The sequence below is a fragment of the Bos indicus x Bos taurus genome, chromosome 28 (genome assembly GCF_003369695.1).
Source record: "Bos indicus x Bos taurus breed Angus x Brahman F1 hybrid chromosome 28, Bos_hybrid_MaternalHap_v2.0, whole genome shotgun sequence".
NCBI lineage: Eukaryota > Metazoa > Chordata > Mammalia > Artiodactyla > Bovidae > Bos > Bos indicus x Bos taurus.
In genome coordinates this window covers 28481131-28504653 of record NC_040103.1, presented here as the reverse complement: position 1 = coordinate 28504653, position 23523 = coordinate 28481131, and the positions used below count along the sequence as shown (strand labels likewise).

General features: G+C 37.2%; 1 protein-coding gene across 4 annotated transcripts in view; it reads left to right on the top strand.

The window, feature by feature from the left end:
• MICU1 (mitochondrial calcium uptake 1) overlaps nucleotides 1-23523 on the top strand; it is a 216188-nt gene that overhangs the window by 89817 nt on the left and 102848 nt on the right. For all 4 annotated transcript variants that reach the window (XM_027531092.1, XM_027531090.1, XM_027531093.1 and 1 more), the window contains one exon: nucleotides 320-434. In XM_027531092.1, the coding sequence (XP_027386893.1) occupies nucleotides 320-434 (115 nt within the window). The remainder of the gene's footprint in view (nucleotides 1-319; nucleotides 435-23523) is intronic.

Sequence of the window (23523 nt, the reverse complement as noted above, 5' to 3'; positions counted from 1 at the left end):
TGTTTTTCAAACTCAGAAACAAATTCAGACCTGAAATGGGCCTGTTACATGTTAAATGGCAGGAGTTCATAAAACTGAAAACTTTCCATTGCTCACATTAAGCCAGTGTTGGAGCAAATAAACAAAATCATCTTTTGCTTATAATTTTAATCATCTTAAAAACTGTAAAGGATCCATTAATTTGGAATGGCCATCAGAGAAATGCTTATAATAAATAGCATAAAACTGTCAGATAAATGATCATTCATCTCTAACTATTTATATTCTCATTCTGTTATATCTCCTTTTTATCTTTTGGTTGGACCCATACATTCAATAGAAAATTGCCCAGGAACGAGAAAAATTTGCTGATGAAGGCAGTATATTTTACACCCTTGGAGAATGTGGACTTATATCCTTTTCAGACTACATTTTCCTTACGACTGTTCTTTCGAGTAAGTATGAACTTTTTATTCACTTACAGGTAGCATACAGGACTATAAAAAGAGTTAAGTTGATTGGAGGAGGAAACAAAACATGTTTGCAAAGTTAATGAATGATGTTACATCAAATTTCATTTGTTTTGGATTCTCTATAACTTGTATATAGAACCACCCGAAAAACAGGGAGGAAAATAAAGTATCCAGGTAAAGTTAGAAGAAAACAAAAAAGCAACTGTGAAGTTACCTTTTAACTGTTTGAAGCTCAAGATAATTTATACATTGCCTACTCCTTTAGCCTTCATTAATGTTTATACTTCCTCAGTAAAACACATATTAATCTAGTATTTCCTTTACTAAAGATGATTGGCTCAGTTGTTCTAATTGTGTTGAACATTCATTTTTGAACCTTGGAAGATTACTTCTTAAAACACAAAACTCAGGTTTTACTCCTTTAGAGCACTGATGAATTTCTGATTATTCTAGGCTAAACAGTTTTGTTGATTAGTATGCTACTGTAAGTGTTCTTAGCATTATTTCCCTTTAGTATGACTTTGTTTTAACCATTCAGGAAAAAAAGTGTATGTCTCTAGCTCTCTGTGTACATTCCATTGAAATCCACCTAACTTGATCCAAAGAGATCTGATACTTGAAAGAAGTGATTCTCAATTTTTTCCCCATGGAGGACAGAACCAAATAAAAATAAGCACCTCTTCCTACTCTTCTCCAGAGTAGGCATCTATAAAGATAAAACTGTAAACAGTTTTCCAAACTTATGGTTTCCAGTGGGGAAGGGATGAGGAGGGGTAAATTGGGAGATTGGGATTGACATATATACTACTGTATATAAGTGTGTTAGTTGCTCAATCGTGTCCACCTCTTTGCAACCTCATGGACTATAGCCCACCTGGCTCCTCTGTCTATGGAATTCTCCAGGCAAGGATACTGGGGTGGTTTGCCATTTCCTCCTCCAACTGTATATAAAATAGATAAGTAATAAGGACCTACTGTATAGCACAGGGAACTCTTCTCAATACTCCATAATGACCTATATGGGAAAAATATCTAGAAAAGAGTGAATATATGTGTAACTGATTTACTTTGCTGTATAGCAGAAACTAACACAACATTGTATATCAACTGTACTCCATAAAAAATTTTTTTAAACTATAAACAATTTTCAGTAAGTGATACACAGTTCTTGCCATAGCTGTGACTCTTCTTTCCTCCAATTGACAGAAAAAATGAAGAAATATAGACTGATATGCTTTACCATAGCTGTCCCTGAGTACCAAAGTAATTGACACGTGTATACCTGTGGCAGATTCATGTTGATATATGACAAAACCAATACAATATTGTAAAGTTAAAAAAAAAAGTTTGTAGTGGACCAGTGCTCTAGCAGCACAGATATATATTAACTTGTTATGAAGACCCAAAATAGTAAACTGAAAACACATTTATGATCTTATATTTTGTATTATTAATATTATTTTGATGCATTTTCAAAACAGACTTCAGTTCAAATCCTGACCCCACCACTTCTTACCTATGATTAAGTGTCAGGAAGACCACAGAGCAGAATCTTCAGTTTCTGCTGAAGATAGAAACTGCACATTGTGTAGCTCCCTAAATTCAGATATTTTTTAAAAAGTCACATTGACTTGTGAGTACTGGGAACCCCTCCAAGTAGCTCTACAGGTCTGGACACCTTTACTTCTTCGTACTCAGCTCCTGGCTTAACCTTGGTGTGTGATTTACAAAAAATGCTTAATATTACAATCTCATATACTTTCTGTATTTTTCAGGATGAGAAAATATGATAAGGATATGATTTTTAAGATTTTCTCTTTTCACTAGTTTTAAGCATTTTGATTATTACATGCTTTTAGTATTTCTCTTGCCTCATTGCAGGCAGACTCTTTACCATCTGAGCCACCAGGGAAGCCCCGTATTTCTCAGCCTTAGCACTGTTGATGTTTTAGGCAGGGTAACTGATTTTTGTGAGGGCTGTCCTTTCCATTATAGGATGTTTAGCAGCGTTCCTGGCCTCTGCGCATTAGATGCCAGTCATGCACACTCCCCCACCCAGTTGTTGCAAACAAAAATGTCTTTGTCAAATGTCCCCAGAGGAGTAGGAATGGGGAGGAATAATCCCTGGTTGAGAACCGCTGATGTAGTTTTTAGCAGGGCTGTTTGGTTTTCGTTTCATTATGTACCTCTGTATAGTGTTCTTGTGTTGCTTGTCTTGGGATTCTTTGAGTTTTGGGGTCTGTGGGTTTATAGTTTTCATCAAATTTGGAAAAATTTCAGCTGTTTCACCAAATACTTTTCTTTGAGGACTTCAATTGCACCTGCATTTTCCTTATATCAACCATGTAATGTTTGTAGTTTACTATCTTCATTTTACAGATGAGGAAATTGAGGCATACAAAACAATTAAAAACTTGCAATAAATGCTGGAGAGGGTGTGGAGAAAAGCGAACCCTCTTACACTGTTGGTGGGAATGCAAACTAGTACAGCCACTATGGAGAACTGTGTGGAGATTGCTTAAAAAACTGGAAATAGAACTGCCATACGACCCAGCAATCCCACTGCTGGGCATACACACTGAGGAAACCAGAATTGAAAGAGACACATGTACCCCAGTGTTCATCGCAGCACTGTTTATAATAGCCAGGACATGGAAGCAACCTAGATGTCCATCAGCAGGTGAATGGATAAGAAAGCTGTGGTACATATACACAATGGAGTATTATTCAGCCATTAAAAAGAATACATTTGAATCAGTTCTAATGAGGTGGATGAAACTGGAGCCTATTATACAGAGTGAAGTAAGCCAGAAAGAAAAACACCAGTACAGTATACTAACATATATATATGGAATTTAGAAAGATGGTAACGATAACCCTGTATGCGAGACAGCAAAAGAGACATAGATGTATAGAACAGTCTTTTAGACTCTGTGGGAGAGGGTGAGGGTGGGATGATTTGGGAGAATGGCATTGAAACATCTATATTATCATATGTGAAACAAATCGCCAGTCCAGATTTGATTCATAATCCAGGGTGCTTGGGGCTGGTGCACTGGGATGACCCAGAGGGATGGTACAGGGAGGGAGGTGGGAGGGGGGTTCAGGATGGGGAACACGTGTACACCTTTGGTGGATTCATGTCAATGTATGGCAAAACCCATACAATATTGTAAAGTAATTAGCCTCCAATTAAAATAAATAAATTTATATTTAAAAAAAAAAACTTGCCTCAAGTCCCACAGTAAGAAAATGATTTAGGGCTTGAACCCAGGCCACTCCAGCACATGGGCTTCTGTCACTTGGCTTTACTGCTGTGGTCACATTTTCAGCAGTGATAAGCTACCATAGTGCCTCTTCTTTCTCTAAAACTGAACTGTGGAAAGACTGGTCATAAACTCTCCTGTAGATAATGGGCAGTTCAGGCATTCTTAAAATCTGTATGTTTTGCACTGCATTGTTTACTTTATTTAACACATCATGGAGGGAAATATGCCACAGAAATGACATTGAGATCAGTTATTTCCCACGTCCTAATTGCTGCTAGAACGATAAGTGAGGCATTCAGTGAATCCACCTTTTTGTGAATAACAAGGAATCGTTACATCTAAATACACTTCTTGCAAGGTCGTCAGGCAAAAGGAAATGCAATCCTTTAAACACCAAAAGCTTTGCTAAGGAGTAGCTTGGGCCTTGGAGAATACGTTAGCGTATTTATTCATCTGTTACTCTAATGAACAACATGGACCATTCTTCAGATTTCTAATGGAAAACCAGCTAGAGCAATGTGAACAGCATAACCCATATAATACAAGACTGTTGTATTTCTAATTATCTGGGTTTTTTTTTTTTTTCAAAATTAATAGAATCAGTGGTGTTCAAGAATTTGCTATCAATTTTAGAAGTTTCATTTTTTAGCTAAACAAGAATTTTTTTGATTCACACCCAGAATAATAACCAATTTGGCAGCAATATCTTGTGCTTATAATAAGCAGTGACATAAATTTCTCACTCTTCTCTGTATGTACTTTGGATAATGGGTGCCTTCTCTGGCCAGCCTAAAATTTTAAATACCTTTTATCCTGTCATACACACACACTTACACATACACATCTCCTAAATCCCTCTTTTGCTCTCTTTTTTCTCCTTGGCATTTGTCATGATTTCACATTCTATATCAGTTTAGTTTTGTTCAGTCACTCAGTCGTGTCCAACTCTTTGTGACCCCATGGACTGCAGCACGCCAGGCTTCTCTGTCCATCACCAACTCCCAGAGCTTACTCAAACTCATGTCCATTGAGTCAGTGATGCCATCCAACCATCTCATCTTCTGTTGTCCCCTTCTCGTGCCTTCAGTCTTTCCCAGCATCAAGGTCTTTTCCAGTGAGTCAGTTCTTCTCATCAGGTGCCAGAATATTGGAGTTTCAGCTTCAGCATCAGTCCTTCCAATGAATATTCAGGACTGATTTCCTTTAGGACTGACTGGTTGGATCTCCTTGCAGTCCAGGGGAGTCTCTTTGCAGTCCAAGGCACTCTCAAGAGTCTTCTCCAACAACACAGTTCAAAAGCATCAATTCTTGGATGCTCAGCTTTCTTTATAGTCCAACTGTCACATCCATACATGACTACTGGAAAAACCATAGCTTTGACTAGACAGACCTTTGTTGGCAAAGTAACATCTCTGCTTTTTAATATGCTGTTTAGGTTGGTCATAGCTTTTCTTCTAAGGAGCAAGTGTCTTTTAATTTCACATTCTATATAATTGATTTATTTTCTTTCCTAAAAAATTATATGAGTTTCAGGTGTTCAGCATTATAATTCAAAATCTTATATACACTACAAAGTGATCACTATTACAAGTCTAGTTATCATCCGTCACCATGTATAATTAACCCGCTTTACCTATTTCACCTACCCTTCAACCCCTTTCCCCTCTGGTAACCTCTAGTATGTTCTCTCTGAATTTCATTTTGCTTTATGTTGTTTGTTTTTTTTTTAGATTCCACATGTGAATGAAATAATTTGGTATTTGTCTTACTCTATCTGAATTACTTCACTTAGCATAATACCCTCAAGGTCCAAGGTTGTCACAAGTGGCAAGATTTTACCTTCCTTTATGACTGAGTTATGTTCCATTTTGTGTGTGTGTGTGTGTGTGTGCGCGCATGCATGTGTGTATACCACATCTTCTTTATCCATTCATCCATCAGTGGACACGTAGGTTGTTTCTGTGGCTTGGCCATTGTAAATAATGCTGCATTGAACATAGGGATACCCTTATCTTTTAAAATTAGTATTTTTGTGTTCTCCAGATAAATACCCAGAAGTGGATAATTGATATATCTTCTTTATTGTCCATCTTCCTACCTAGAATGTAACTGCTTGACAGTGAGCATAGGTTTGTAATGATTATTTGTTATAGATTTGTAGTGATATTAATTACAAACTTATCTACTATATATAAAGCATTGTGGCAAAGTAACAAAGCAAGGATTGTTTTTTTTTCAGTCTTCTCTGAAATGAAGTTTGTAAAACAGAAGACTCTACTGTTTATATCCTGAGTTGAGAACAATTCTTTCAGCTGTTGATGTCCTCAGTCCACATCCAGTACCAGTGGAGTGAGGAAAATATGTTTTTAAGCTAACCTACTTCTAAATGAAGAAATATAATTATATGAGAAATATAATTATAAGCTTTCTTATAATTCAGAATTAAATTATTTGTATCCCCCTCTTACCCTAATTCATAGATTTTATTGTTTCATACTTTATCTGTCTGATGAGGTTTGATGGATTAACTTGAACAATTGTCAAACATGAGCCATAGCATCTGTATTAAGTGGAATACTAAGTATTTACTAAATAACTGCTCACTGATAAAATAAATTTAGATTCATTCCAGGCACGATAAAGACTAATAATTATTATTATTATTAAATAATTTCCAAAGAGGCTTTGATCCTTAAACTAGGTTAACTGAAATTGAATGAGAATGCCAAAGCATGGTTTATTAATGGCTGAGTACTCTGGACTCACCACCTACATTAGCTGGTGGTCTTAAATCCTGTAATTGAAGTCAGAGACTTATAACTTGATATAAAGAAAAGTCATCTAGATTTATCTAGAATGCTATATATTATTTATTGATTTGGATCATTCATAGCTAATACTAAGATTCACTACATTATCATAACATAACTTAGAATCTGGATCTTGGCCATTGACAGGTTGAAATATTTATATGTGTTCATATATTTTCTAAATAAAGTTATTGATGCTGTGGGCTATTTAGACCCATGTTTTAGATAGCTTGTGGAGGCAATCATAAAATGATCAAAAGTGGATTATTTGTAAGCAATCTTACTATGCACTATTAATCTTTGAAAAGCCATCAGAAAAATCAAAAGCAAGAACTGGTACAGTGTGTTCAGTACCTAAGAGGAGACATAATGAAAATCAGGCATAAGTCAATATGTTCTGCTTTTGATTCCTTCTTTAGATTTGGAGGAATTAGTGGAGAAATTTAATTAAGTGGGTTTTCACTATAGGAGAATTTGACTTACTAACAGTTATCCCCATTGTGATGCATCTTTCTCACAAATATACAAACCTTTTGGGAAATTACAGCATCATTCAAGTGAAAGCTTATAATATTTTATTTCTCTTGCTATATTGAAGTCAAGAACTGATCACAAAGTGTATGTGACTTGGAGGTAGTAATATTGATCAGTGCCATTCTGGCTAATGAAAATGTTATAGAAGTTATATCTCAAAATAAGTTTTTCAAGTTGAGTGATCTGTTGGAAAATATGGGCACAGCAACATACTGAAATCTATTAACAAATCTATTTTATTGCCATATTATAGTTAGAGAAGTTATAGAGAAAATTTGGTTTAACTATTTTCTGTGCTTCTCAATCAGCAAAAACAAAATGGGGAGCTGACTGTGGCTCAGATCATGAACTTCTTATTGCCAAATTCAGGTGTAATTTGAAGAAAATAGGGAAAACCACTAGACCATTCAGGTATGACCTAAATCAAATCCCTTACAATTAGATCTGAAAGACAGAGTACCTAAAGAACTATGGGCAGAGATTTGTGACATTATACAGGAGGCAGTGATCAAGACCATCCCCAAGAAAAAGAAATGGAAAAAGACAAAATGGTTGTCTGAGGAGGCCTTACAAATAGCTATGAAAAGAAGAGAAGCTAAAGGCAAAGGAGGAAAGGAAAGATATACTCATTTGAATGCAGTGTTCCAAAGAATAGCAAGGAGAGATAAAGAAAGCCTTCCTCAGTGATCAGTGCAAAGAAATAGAGGAAAACAGTAGAATGGGAAAGACTAGAGATCTCTTCAAGAAAATTCAAGATACCAGGGAACATTTCATGCAAAGATGGACACAATAAAAGACAGAAATGGTATGGACTTAACAAAAGCTAAAGATATTAAGAAGAGGTGGCAAGAATACATGGAAGAACTATACAAAAAAGATCTTCATGACCCAGATAACCATGATGGTGTGATCACTCACCTACAGCCAGACATCCTGGAATCCATAGTCAAGTGGGCCTTAGGAAGCATCACTGTGAACAAAGTTAGTGGAAGTGATGGAATTCCAATTGAGCTATTTCAAATCCTAAAAGATGATGCTGTGAAAGTGCTGCCCTCAGTATGCCAGCAATTTTGGAAAACTCAGCAGTGGCCACAGGACTGGGAAAGGTGTTTTCATTCCAGTCCCAAAGAAGGGCAATGCCAAAGAATGTTCAAACTACCACATGACTACACTTATCTCACAGGCCAGCAAAGCAATGCTCAAAGTTCTTCAAGCCAGGCTTCAACAGTACATGAATCGTGAACTTCAAGATGTTCAACCTGGGTTTAGAAAAGGCAGAGGAACCAGAGATCAAATTGCCAACATCTGTTGGATCATAGAAAAAGCAAGAGAGTTCCAGAAAAATATCTACTTCTGCTTTATTGATTATGCCAAAGCCTTTGTGTAGATCACAACAAACTGGAAAATTCTTCAGGAGATGGGAATACCAGACCACCTTACTTGCCTGCTGAGAAATCTGTATACAGGTCAAGAAGTAACAGTTAGAACTGGACATGGAACAACGGACTGGTTCCACATTGGGAAAGGCTGTATATTGTCACCCTGCTTATTTTAACTTAATAGAAGAGTACATAACGCGAAATGCCAGGCTGGATGAAGTGCAAGCTGGAATCAAGATTGCTGGGAGAAATATCAATAACCTCAGATATGCAGATGACACCACCCTTATGGCAGAAAGTGAAAAGGAACTAAAAAGCCTCTTGATGAAAGTGAAAGAGGAGAGTGAAAAAGTTGGCTTAAAACTCAGCGTTCAAAAAATTAAGTTCATGGCATCTGATCCCATCACTTCATGGCAAATAGATGGTAAAACAATGGAAATAGTGACAGACTTTATTTTCTTGAGCTCCAAAATCACAGCAAATGGTGACTGTAGCCATGAGATTAAAAGACGTTTGTTCCTTGGAAAAAAAGCTATGACCAACCTAGACAGCATATTAAAGAGCAGAGATATTACTTGGCCAACAAAGGTCTGTCTGGTCAAAGCTATGGTTTTTCCAGTGGTCATGTATGGATGTGAGAGTTGAACTATAAAGAAAGCTGAGCCCCAAATAATTGATGTTTTAGAACTGTGGTGTTGGAGAAGACTTTTGAGAGTCCCTTGGACTGCAAGGAGATCCAACCAGTCAAATCCTAAAGGAACTCAGTCCTGAATATTCATTGGAAGGACTGATGCTGAAACTGAAACTCTAATACTTTGGCCACCTAATGTGAAGAACTGACTCATTGGGAATGACCCTGATGCTGGGAAAGACTGAAGGCGGGAAGAGAAGGGGACGACAGAGGATGAGATGGTTGGATGGCATCACTGACTTGATGGACATGAGTTTGAGCAAGCTCCAGGGGTTGGTGATGGACAGACAAGCCTGGCGTGATGTAGGGTCACAAAGAGTCACACACGACTGACGACTGAACTGAACTGACTGATGCTTCTCAGGTGGCTCAGTGGTAAAGAATCTGCCTGCCAGTGCAGGTGACATGGGTTCAATCCCTGAATCAGGAAGATCCCCTGGAGAAGGAAATGGTAACCCATTCCAGTATTCTTGCCTGGAAAATCCGATGTACCTGGTGAGCAAAAGAGTTGGACATGACTTAGCAACTGGGTACGAGCACATGTAATTTTTATGTCTCAGGATTTTCTGTTGTTGCCTAATTGTCCTTATGAAGGGTAAAACAAAGAAGAAAATGGTTGATCTTATTCAGTGTTGTTTTACCCTATAAAAAGTGCTTAGAACTTCAGAAATACTCATTAGCATGCTGTTAGGCGAAAAGTGTCTCACTGTGTTGTTTACCAGTAACTTCTTTCTCTAGCATAGCCCTTCTTATGGTTAATTCATTGATTTTATAATAGTACAGCTTCTGTCAAAACAATAAAATAATGCATTTAAGTATATCAAATATTTATGATGTTAAGTTCATTTTGAACCAGATGTACTTGAAAATATTATGTCATTTCAGTAGACCCTGTTACAGAAAGTTGAAGCATTTACATCTTTGTATCAACAACCACAAAACAATTTTAGTTCACATTAGCAAAAAATAAGTGGTGTTTGTATTTAGCTCTCTCAAGTCTCCTTGTGACTTTACTAGATTAAATTTTTTCATTTGCAAAAGCAAAGTTTATCCCTTGAGAACAATGCTTGAGATTTGTTCTGAGGGTTCATAAAGCCAAGGGGAGAACAGAGACTAAAGTAGTAAATTGTGACTTACAATAAAGATAAGATCTAAATGTGTTTTGACTGTGTCTTGAGAAAGATTTTATAATTTTATACCCATGAGGAAATCAGTTATTAGCCTTTTCATATTTGTGTTTTATTTAAATTGATCCATTTTCATGTTTTGAAAATTCTATTCTAAAAATTCTAATATTATCTTAAAATCTTACGGAAATCTGATTGAGATCGCAGGATTCCTAGAGAGCTCTGCCCTTTCAGTACAGATAGTCAAATGGGCCTGTTTTCTAAAAAGAATATTGAGTGAGGTGATCAGGAGTATTTTCTGTATGCTCTATGAGCTGGTGCCGCCACTCAAATTATTGTTTGCATAGACTTTGTTCTCTCTTGAACGGCTTGTGTTGGCCTGTAAAGCTTACTGCCTCTTTTCCCATGGAGCCGCTTTTTATGATATATGAGATTCATATATAGGAGCTCTGAAAGAGAGAAAAGAAAGAGGTCTGCCCTTGTTTTTCCATCTCTGCTCCTTAGGACCTTGGGAGCAAAGGCCTAACAAGGGAAGGCTTCCTTCCGCTTTAGATCTCATTTATCAATGGGAGAAAATTCCTGGAGCAAGAAAAGTAAAACTCCAATATAGCTAAATTCTCTGCCTTCTAGAAAGTACCCTAACCTGTCACATTGTTTCTTCTTCTCCCTTCACTCTTCACATCAGAATTTTCTCCTATATCTCAGCTAAGATTCTAGTTGTTTTAAAAATCAGAATTAAAAAAATTTTTTTACATTGAATTGTGAATGAATTATGATTCCTTGTAACAGCTCCAGAGGTATTTGTTAATTTGAAAAACTCTCTAATTAATGCAAGTTTAGACAGTGGTTATGGTATCACTGAATAATATCTTGAAATTAGGAACTCTGCTGTGTGGCTTTGTATCCCCAAAGTACCTAACACAGCATCCTACTAATAGTAATCATTCCAAAAATATTTCAGTGAAAGAATATTTGGGATGTGACTTCTCCGGGTCTCTTCTAGGTAGAAAGGAGACAAAACCACCTATCCATCTCTATACCTTTGATTACAGTGTCAAATAGACCTCAGTTTACCCTCCTGCCAGAGTCTTCCCTTCATTTCCCAAGAACAGATTATAGAAACTTCCCCTCTTGTACTTCACCTACCTTCTGTTCTGTCTTCCTCCACCTCTGCTGTGTCTTGTTTTTGTTCTGTTGATGGTTGGCGTGGCTCTGTAGAATTCAGCCCTCAGCAATTTATGTTGTGTAAAATATTTACTATGGCCTATGAGCCCCACTTTTTCATATTTTTGCCTCTTAGAAGCTGGACTGAAATCAAGTGTATCTGTCCTTTCTGTATATCTGACTTTTCCCTAAAACCCACAACTTAATAGTGTTTGGTTATGCTTAGGCTTCATCATGTGTTGCTTACCTGTTTCTGGAACAGCTTTGGAAAATGCTCATTTGTTTTGCTGAAGAATTTGAGGGTGCAAAAATGAAACCAGGGCAAGAAATAGTGGTTGTCATGGACTGATTTGCCTAATCACTATCGCTTTTGGAGAAGGTATCCAGCCCAGTATCTGGCTCATAACAAGTACTCCGTGTATATTTGTTGGCTAAGTATCTAAGAATTTTTCTGAATAGTTACTTTAGTATACATACTAAAATTTTATATTGCTCCAAGTACCCTTAGCCTCCTGCCTAGTATTTAAAACTGGTTTAAAATAATAGTTAATCTCTCTACACAGTGAAAGCTAGAAAATTAATTAGAATAGCAAATTTTTTTCTATTTGGACACTAAACCGAAAAAATAGCTTTTTATGTGACACCAAACTAAGTCACATGTACAGAGGATCCTTCAGAATGAGCATAAATTAAGTATCAAATATCAAATCTCTTTATTAAAGCAGCTAATTATAAGCACATATGCATTAAGTTGTATCTTGGCGTAAATTGTCACTTTGGCTATTGAGCACAAGGAGTGGAATGAAACCACATAGAATGAAATAAATGTCAAGCAGATGATTATATTTTTTAGATCTAAGAAGGTGGGGTGGGGAATCTATCACCCAGGTGTGTGTAATTTGGCCATAAAAATAGCAGCATGCATTTGAAGAAAATATATTTCTGGAGAAGGATGTGACCTTAATAAAAAGGTAAAGCACTGGCATGCCCTAGAATCTACTTCCCAGAAACTCTTGGGGAATCAAAGGTTTTTGACATCTCTGGCATTTAATACTCTTCCTGTAGCACAACTGTCAAGTAACAGTGTTAAGGAAGATCTATTTAAATGCAAGACTGTTTCTGGCAGCCCTCTGAAGGTCATCTAGCAACTGAGGCAGAGATACAGTGTAAAAACGGGTTATATACCTTGAAGTAGGAACAGTTGCTATTTCTTTTCTTCAGGTGTGAAATTTTATTTAAAGAGTTATGTAGATAGATAATCTAGATAGATAGATATATAGAATCAGGGCTGAAATGTATTTTCAAGAAAAGATGTAAATGGAAGAAGAGCAATAGTTAGACGGAAGTGTCTGAACAGCTAAAGCCTTGCTGAACAAATTCAGAAACATTTCACAGTCTTATGAAGTTTTTAATCTCAGGTTTTTGACAGGTAGTGTTTCATATTATTTAGAAAACCTTGCCACTTGACATGACATAAATCACACTGAGACACAATAAAGAATAAAGAACTCTCTCTGTAGCCATTGCAGAGTGTCTATGTGTAAGGGTGGTAAGCTCATAGTAACATCTCTTGTAGTTTCTTTCATTATTTTAGGATTTTCACATAAAAGCAATATGAATTTTAAGTTTTAAGAATATACATTAAATTTCTAAGTGTTTTTTTTTTCCTTGTGGTCAGAATCTGTTAAAGTAGAAACCAGGGTTTTCCAATTAGTGCTGCTAAAAAGAGCGTCGTAACTCCCTTCCTCCTACCCCATGTTCTTGGGGTCCTGTGGCTGATTATAGACTTGTAAATGAAAGGTTATGGGTTTGTCTAGGAGATGTACAAACTGTAGGCATCGAAGCTGTACCTTGCATACCGGGCAGCTTTACCACCCAATCTATGCTACAGTTAAACTAGCTTAGACTTGGGCTTAATCTTCCAAACTACATGAGGTGAATGAAGTCTTTCCTAAACTAAGATGACTCTCAAAAGTCTAAAGAAATCCAAGAAACTGGGATAAAGATTAATGTTGATTACCTCTTATGAAGGGGCAATTAGTTGTTCCTGCTCTCATTGACAGACAAATCCATGGTGTACCCAAAGCTATTTGTGCATCAGAGTTAACTATTGGAATAACACTTAAATTTAATTGACTAGATAGTGTTAGTGAAAATATAAAATATTAACATGCCTTTTTAGAATCTTGGCAGTGTTTCTCAGACATTTTCATAAGTGCTTACCCTCTGGCCCAGCAGTTACATTTCTGCAAGTTTAGGTTAATAAAATGACACATGTGTAATGATACTGTCAGAAAATAAATTGGGAAGAATTCAAATATCAAACAGATGGCTGAACAAATTACAATAAATCTATGCAATGAAATTCAGTACAGCACTTTGTATATGTAATGCAGAGATTTATTAGCATAGAAAACTGCTCACAATATACTGATGAGTCAGAACATACATACTTCATGATTCCATTTTGGGAAAAGAAGAGTGTGTGTGTTTGTGTTTTGAGTTGTGTGTGTATTTTTTAAAATAGTCTGAATATTTTCATTTCTGATGTCAGCAAATCCTGTCATACCTACTTTGAAATAATCCAGAATCCCACCATAAAATCACATCATTCCTCTGCTTTAAATTCCCCAGAGGCTTCCAGTCTCTCTCAGATTTTAATCTCAAAGTAAAAGCCAAAGTCTTTACAGTGGCCTACAAGGTCCTATGTGCCCTCGCCACCACCATCCCTTTCAAGGAAAACACAGATATTAGTGGGCACTAGAATTCAACCCACCCCAGTGTTCTTGCCTGGAGAATCCCAGGGACGGGGGAGCCTGGTGGGCTGCCGTCTATGGGGTCGCACAGAGTCGGTCACAACTGAGGGGACTTAGTAGCAGCAGCAGAATTCGCTATGCTTTTTTTCCTTTCTCCCTTTTTCTTCTTTTAGCCGTTTTACTTTTTCTTTTAGACTCCGTGGGAAAAAGGATAGCTATTAGGGCCATTAGCGCCACCTGGGAAGCCCTGGAAAAAAGTATAGCTACTCTAATTATTGCTAATAAATAACAGTTAAGGATGTTTGGGATGATAGGCATAATTTATTAATCTTCTCTAATGATTCTAAAATTTTTCCTTTTTTAAAACATCTCTTAAAATTAATTAAGTTTTATATTGAAAGCTTGTCTTTCACATGTCTAGGTTGACTGGGACTATAGAATTCCAAAGTTTATTTTACTGGCACTTTAGTGTACAGAAATAAAAAAAGAAAAGATGTAAGATTCTTTTAGTGAAAAAATGTAGAGAATTAGAGTACAGTTAAATGTATTTATGTACCTGAAATTCCTCCATGGGTCAAATACGTTGGATATCTAATCTGTTATTTAGGACCAAATTAGATACATTAAATCCGTGAAGCTCCTAGACAATTATATAATTAGCTACAGTCTTTCTGTGTCATTTGTCACAGAGTTGCTGGTAAGCTAAGGAAATATGAATCTTTAAGATAAAGAGAGTATTAAATGCCTCACATTAAGAAAAACAATGATGCAAAGTCTCGCCTTATAAAGCAGTTAAGTTAAACCATAATTATTTTCTCCAGAGAAGAAGTCACTGTTAATATTTCCTTCAATAGTTTCTTTTCAACTATAGTCTTAATGTAAAGTAATATATAACTGTTTGATGGTAATGAGAAGAAATTGTTTCATATACTTTGAATAACAATAATAAATCATATGTTGGGACTTGTTGCAAAATAGTGCATAATTCAACTTGTTTCACCAACCAGAGGTAAAAATATTCAAAGCAGTTTTATCCTAACACCATTATTCTCACAGATGGAGTCACCTGTCTTCTTTTTTTTTCTATTTAAAATATTAAATTATTTCCATTCAAACTACAATACAACTTGAAGAAAACAGAGCTTTGAATGTTTAATAAGCATTTTATAAATGACCCTTGATATGCAGTTAGTAGTTAGCACTTTTTAATAGAATTTTTAAAAACTAACATCAGTGAAAACTGCATATTGAACCTTTTGGCTAGAGTGTATTACTTTTTTTTTGGCTATGTGATGCAGCTTGTGGGGTGTTAGTTTCCCAGCCGAGGATAGAACCTAAATCCTTGGCAGTGGGAGCGCAAAGTCCTAATTAATCACTGGACTGCCGGGGAATTCCCTAAAGCCTAATTCTTTCTTAGAATAACTGAAGTGAGGTAGTTAGGGCCTTAATTATTATACTCATTGTGTTAGTTGGAGAACTGAAATTAGAGAAGTTGTCATGTGTTCAACGTATTTACGAATACTGCTTGGGAAAATCCTCTCTATTATGGAACTGAGAGCTCTTTTCACTAAGATAATAGTTTGTAAGAGGGTTGCCAAATTTAGCAAGTAAGTATACAGAATACAAATTGAATTTTAATTTCAAATAAACAACAGCTAATTTTAAAGTTTAAATATATACTACTCTCTACTTAAAAATCACAGTCCACAAAAACATTAGGAGGTCTGCAGAGTCCATTTATGGATTTCTTGGTGAGGAGGGAAGGTATGCAAGGTTCAGAGTTTCCTCATCCCTTTCCCTATCCAATCAGAAAGGCTATATGCTTTTAAATAAGATTTTTTTTAGATGAAAATTCTAAGTCATAAAAAAGGAGTTGAATAAAAAAAATCTTAATGCTAGAAGACTTCTTGACTTCACTGACAAGAAGTTTGATATGCAAAAATGAGAGTTTTAACAGAAGTAAGTATAAATTTGCTAAGAATCAAATGAAACCTACAATTTACAATTTTAAAGCAATTATCTCTGCTAATTCGAAAAGAAAATGAATTGTAACCAGAAGGTGTATCTTTTATATGTTTACATTTAATTGTAACCAGGGAGAAACATATTTTATAAAGCATCTATATTGGAATTGATCAGGAGATATGTATATATACAGATACACATATGTGATATTATATGTCACATTCATTTTAGGGTATATATCTATAGATATTTATATACATCCTTTGTGTATATGATATAGGATGTACCTAAATAAGAATAAAAATTAAAAGATATCATACTCTGTATATAGAAGTATGGCTGTTTGAATAAAGGAAAATCTATTTTCCAAAATAGAGGGTTCTATCACAACCTTCAGAACAAAACTTAAGTTGCCTAAATTTTAAAAAGAAATCTGTTTGGGTTCACCTACTGCATAATAGCAGCATAAACCATATATTGTCTTCTACTTATTCCTAAAACTTCAAGAAATTTATTTTTAATTCCTAGAAAAACAGCAGAAGTAGTAAAGATCTTTATCTGAAATCAGAGTAAATTATATCTTGGTAGTTTAGGCAGACTGTAAATAGTGTTTTCCTTTGGGCTAATCTGATTGGCCTCTCCACTTTCACTTTCATCAAGAGGCTTTTGAGTTCGTCTTCACTTTCTGCCATAAGGGTGTTGTCTTATGGCAGGGTGCATATCTGAGGTTATTGATATTTCTCCCAGCAATCTTGATTCCAGCCCAGCGTTTCTCATGATGTACTCTGCATATAAGTTAAATAAGCAGGGTGACAATATACAGCCTTGACGTACTCCTTTTCATATTTGGAACCAGTCTGTTGTTCCATGTCCAGTTCTAACTGTTGCTTCCTGACCTGCATACAGGTTTCTCAAGAGGCAGGTCAGGTGGTCTGGTATTCCCATCTCTTTCAGAATTTTCCACAGTTTATTGTGATCCACACACTCAAAGGCTTTGGCATAGTCAATAAAGCAGAAATAGATGTTTTTCTGGAACTCTCTTGCTTTTTCCATGATCTAGCAGATGTTGGCAATTTGATCTCTGGTTCCTCTGCCTTTTCTAAAACCAGCTTGAATGTCTGGAAGTTCACGGTTCACGTATTGCTGAAGCCTGAAAGTGAAGAGGAACTAAAAAAAAGCCTCTTGATGAAAGTGAAAGTGGAGAGTGAAGAAGTTGGCTTAAAGCTCAACATTCAGAAAACGAAGATCATGGCATCCGGTCCCATCACTTCATGGGAAGTAGATGGGGAAACAGTGGAAACAGTGTCAGGCTTTTTTTTTGGGGCTCCAAAATCACTGCAGATGGTGACCCCAGCCATGAAATTAAAAGACGCTTACTCCTTGGAAGGAAAGTTATGACCAACCTGATAGCATATTCAAAAGCTGAGACATTACTTTGCCAACAAAGGTCCGTCTAGTCAAAGCTATGGTTTTTCCAGTGGTCATGTATGGATGTGAGAGTTGGACTGTGAAGAAAGCTGAGCGCCGAAGAATTGATGCTTTTGAACTGTGGTGTTGGAGAAGACTCTTGACTCCCTTGGACTGCAAGGAGATCCAACCAGTCCATTCTGAAGGAGATCAGCCCTGGGATTTCTTTGGAAGGAAACATGCTAAAGCTGAAACTCCAGTACTTTGGCCACCTCATGGGTAGAGTTGACTCATTGGAAAAGACTCTGATGCTGGGAGGGATTGTGGGCAGGAGAAGAAGGGGACAACAGAGGATGAGATGGCTGGATCGCATCACTGACTCGATGGACGTGAGTCTGAGTGAACTCTGGGAGTTGGTGATGGACAGGGAGGCCTGGTGTGCTGCAATTCATGGGGTCGCAAAGAGTCAGACAGGACTGAGCGACTGAACTGATTGGCCTATGCACCATCAGTAACGCTGTTTAAAAGTGGATTCATTTCAGTATATGAAATAATATAGTGATTCTTGTTTATATTACCAAAACTGAAAGTGTTAGGCATTCAGTCGTATCAGAGTCTTTGCAACCCCATGAACTGTAGCCCTCCAGGCTCCTCTATCCATGGAATTCTCCACGCAAGAATACTGGAGTGGGTACCCATTGCCTTCTCCAGGGTATCTTCCCAACCCAGGTACCAAACCTGGGTCTCCTGCATTGCAGGCAGATTCTTTACCTTCTGAGCCACCAGAGAAGCCCCTTTTGTGTTATAATGGCAGCACTATCTATTCATTTTCATAAAACTATTTCATGTTGGATAGAAAGAGATAAATAGGCAACCATGAATGAAGGGGCAAAAGTGGGATACGTTTAATACTTATAGGTGTTTATGAGGAGGAGAGATTCAAAAAGAAAGAGAGGGTCAGACAGGAGGCTTGGAGTGGTACTATATATCATAAAGAAGCGTCTGTCTCCAGATGCGATGCAATATATGCAGTCTCTTTCCGGGACAGTTTCTGAGCAGCTGCTTTCCTGAGGCTGAGAATCCAGGTCTCTGAAGTTCCCTTTCCAATTCTTGATCTCAAGAAAATAAGAGACTGAGAAAAAGAGAAAATGTAAAGAAAATTGCCACAGATGACAGTAATGACTGTCAGCTACTGAGCCCTTTGAGCTCACTGCTTCTGTAGGTGGTGGGTGAGGCCCTCTTGGATCCTGGCTCTGCAGTTTTGCTTTATGAGCGTCCAGATTTTGCACATTTCTTTTCTGAACTGGGTCTAGAAACCTGCCAGAGTTGGACTGGGTCTGATTTAAAAACCCCAATTGGGTCCATTGCCAGACTCACTTGTCTTAAAGTTTGTGCTGAATTTATCAGGAACTCTTCCCTGGCCTTTTATAAACTAACCCAGCTCATCTTTCTGTTTTGTGCTTGGCTCCATGCGCTTTCCAGCAGTGGAACATTAGTTGGTACATAGGGCTTCTTTCTTCCCTGGGTTCTTTCCGCAGATGGAAGCCCTTAGATCTGTACCAAGACAAATTGAGAGGAAAATATTGGTCTTTGGTGAAATGTCAAGGGAAAATGTATTTCTTCGTCCAAAAAAAATTACTTTTTTCCCTTTGTTGTGCAAAGGGAACACTAACACACATATTGCTAGTACTGTGTAGCTGAACATAATTTAAGATTAGGTCTAGTGGGGAAACTCACAGGCAGAAAAGCAGCAAAATTACCCAGTCCCCATCCACATGCTGTTTAGCAGAAGAAAGTTCTTAGTTGGATCAGACACAGCTGAAGCACATCAGGGAGAGGGCTCTAAGGAAAGATGGCTGCCTCCCTCCCTCCACCCACCCCGACTCTCTATAATAATTGGGATGAGAGGCAGAGAACATCCAGGAGCTGTGTGATAACAGGAGCATCCTGGTTGACAAAGTGGTCTTGTTAGAAAGAGGGAGGTTCCATTCCACAGGTAGCATTAGCCTTTCTTTCATTGAGCTAATTCAGATCTACGAAGCCAGCTTTTTGCTAAGCCATGAAAGGAATATCTCTCTTTTCACCCTTCCTTTCAAAAAACAAAGTTTCCTTTCTCAACAAATTTAAGGTCAAAAAAAAATCTGAATCCTCAGATTCAATGAATTCACACTAATTATAAATGACCTATAAATTCCTATAATAGTTCTAGAAATATTTTCAAGAAGATTCTGACAAAACCATTATATTCCCTAAATGGTGAAGTCCATGCAGTGGACATGGTGGTAGTAATAAAATCTTTGAAAATAGGGATATAACCTGGTGTGAAATCTCAGAAATTTCTTTAAAGATAAATGGACACCCAGAAGTGAATTCACTGGAATGAGGGTCCCACTTGATGATGTCACAAAGATGATGGAAAAGGAGACCCCAGCCTCCATCCTTCCACAAAGATCAGCAGTCAACTATCTACAAACAAAACTAGATCTGGGAGAGCTCTGGAGTTAATGTAAGAAACTTCCTGAAGACAGTAGAACAAATAATTTGAGAATATCCACATAAAAAGGAAGGAAAAACAGCTCCACTTAACTGCATCTTCCCAATCACACAAAGGACTTGCTTCAGTTTCATCCTTGCCAGAAACCAGCAAAACTGAAACATTGTAGAGATGGCTAGGAATAAGAAAGGATTGCAAGGATACAAATATAAGCCATGCAGTGGGAGTGACCAGCTTGCCAGACACATGCTCTGTAGAAGACTCCAGCACGTTTCCCCACTAAACAAACCAATGGCCAGCACAACTGTCACAGACTTCTGCAGATTTCACAGGTTTTTATCCCAAAAGTATTTGCATATTTGCACTTACTGATATCAGCACCAAGGTCTCTCCCCAGCACCCTCTCCACTGGCACCTGGGACCCACACCAGCAGCAAGTTCAGGCTTCTGAGGCTACACAAATGCAATTCTCCAGCCTAGACTCTTATAGCTGACCCCCACCGCTTGCAATGCTTAGGGAGCTTGCATTGCTAGGTATGCACCAATGCAAGATGCTGAAGCCGCTGGAGTGCATGCTGACTGCCAGAGAGAAAGGTGTAAAAAGCTTATTTAAAGAAATAATGACTGGGACCTTTTTGAACCTTGGGAGAAAGTAGGACATCCAAGTTCACGAAGCTAATCGGCGGGCCCCAAATTTCAGTCCGAAATGATCTTCTCAAAGAGACATTTTAATGAAACTGACCACAATCAAAGACAAAGACAGAATTTTTAAAGCAGCAGAAGAAAAAAAATCTCATACAAGTGAACCCCAATAAAGCTATCAGCTGAATTCTCAACAGAAACCTTGCAGGTCAGGAGAGAACAGAATGATATATTCAAAGTGCTGAAAGAGGAAATCTGCCAAGCAAGAATACTTTACCTAAAAAATTTGTCCTTCAAAAATGAAGGCAAGATAAATACTTTCCCTAATAAAAGCTGAGGCACTTCATTACCACTAGATCTGCCTTACAAGAAATGCTGAAAGGAGTTTTTCAAGATAAAGGATATTAGTAACATAAAACATATGAAAATATACAAAACACCAGTAAAGTTACACAGATAGTCAGATTCAGAATAATATTGCAATATGGTGACATGTTAACCACTTTAATATAGATGTTAAAGGACAAAGTGTTCAAATTAGCTATAGCTACAATAATTTGTTAATATACAGTGTACATATATTGTGAAATCAACAAAATGTTGAGGAAAGAGTAGAATTTTTGTATGCAATCAAAATTATCAGCTTAAAATAGACTTTTATAGCTCCGAGATATTTTGAGTAAGCCTCATTGGTAACCACAAAATAAAAACCTCTAGTAGGTACACACTAGATAAAAAGAAGGAAACCAAAGTATTTCACTACAGAAAGTCATAAATTCACAAAAGAATACGAGAGGGAGAGAAAACAAAGGAACCAAAAAGAAAAAAACCAACAAGCTAGGAATAGTAAATCCTTACCAATAAATGGATTAAATTCTCTAATCAAAAGGTGCAGAGTTGCTGAATGGGTGAAAAAAAAAAAAAGCATAAGACCCAATTCTATGCTTCCTGCAAAATACTTCAGCTAAAAGGAATACCTAGGCTCAAAGTGCAGGGATGCAAAAAGATCCTCCATGCAAATGAAAACCAAAAGAGGGCAGGAATAGCTGTACTTGGACAAAATAGACTTTAAGTCAAAATCTGTAGTAAAAGATAAAGATGGTCGCTCTATAATGATAAAGGGTTTAATACATTAAGAGAATATGACAATTTAAATATGCAGAAGTACCTAAGTATACTAAACAAATAGAAGCAGATCTGAAGGGAGTAATCAACAGTACAATGATAGTAGGGAGCTTCAGTATCTAATGTTCAATAATGGATAGATCATCCAGACAGAAAATCGATAGGGAAACATTGAACTGTTCTTGAAACCAAATGGGCCTAACAGACATTTACAAACATTCCATCCAAAAGTACAGTATGCATTCATCTCAAGTGCACATGGACATTCTCCAGAATAGATGATACATTAGTTCACAAAACAAGTGTCAGCAAATTTTAAAAGATTGAAATCATATCAAGTAACCTTTCTGGCCTCAATAGTAAGAAATCAGAAATCAATAACAAGAAGAAAATTGAGGAATTCACAAATACATGGAAATTAAACAGCACAATCGTGAACCAACCAATGAGTCAAAAATGAAACCAAAAGTTCAGTTCAGTCAGCCAGTCACGTCCAACTCTTTGTGACCCGTGGAATGCAGCACACCAGGCTTCCCTATCCATCACCAACTCCCTGAGCTTGCTCAAACTTGTATCCATTAAGTCGGTGATGCTATCCAACCATCTCATCCTCTGTCGTCCCTTTCTCCTCCTGCCTTCAATCTTTCCCAGCATCAGGGTTGTTTCCAATGAGTCAGTTCTGCACATCAGGTGTCCAAAATATTGGAGCTTCAATTTCAGCATCATTCCTTCCAACGAGTATTCAGGACTGATTTCATTAGGATTGACTGGTTGGATCTCCTTGCAGTTCCAAGGGACTCTCAAGAGTCTTCTCTAACACCACAGTTCAAAAGCATCAATTCTTCGGCACTCAGCTTTCTTAATGGTCCAACTTTCACATCCATACATGACTACTGGAAAAGCCATAGCTTTGACTAGACGGACCTTTGTTGCCAAAATGATGTCTCTGCTTTTTAATATGCTGTCTAGGTTGGTCATAGCTTTTCTTCCAAGGAGCAGACATCTTTTAATTTCAAGGCTGCAGTGATTTTGGAGCCCAAAAAATAAAGTCTGTCACTGTTTCCTTTCTTTCCCCATCTATTTGCCATGAAGTGATGGGACCAGATGCCATGATGTTCGTTTTTTGAATGATGAGTTTTAAGCCAACTTTTTCACTCTCCTCTTTCACTTTTATCAAGAGACTCTTTAGTTCCTCTTCACTTTCTGCCATAAGGGTGGTGTCATCTGCATATCTGAGGTTGTTGATATTTCTCCTGGCAGTCTTGATTCCACTTTGTGCTTCATCCAGCCCAGCATTTTGCATGATGTACTCTGCATGTAAGTTAAATAAGCAGGGTGACAATATACAGCCTTGATGTACTCCTTTCCTAATTTGGAACCAATCTGTTCCATGTCCTCTTCTATCTGTTGCTTCTTGACCTACATACAGATTCCTCAGAAGGCAGATAAGGTGTTATGGTATTCCCATCTCATGAAGAATTTTCCACAATTTGTTGTCATCCACACAGTCAAAAGGCTTTAGCATAATCAATAAAGCAGAAGTAGATGTTTTCCTGGCATGCTCTTGCTTTTTTGATGATCAAGTGGATATTGGCAATTTGATCTCTGATTCCTCTGCCTTTTCTAAATCCATCTTGAACATCTGGAAGTTCTTGGTTCATGTACTGTTGAAGCCTAGGTTAGGGAATTTTCAGCATTACGTTGCTAG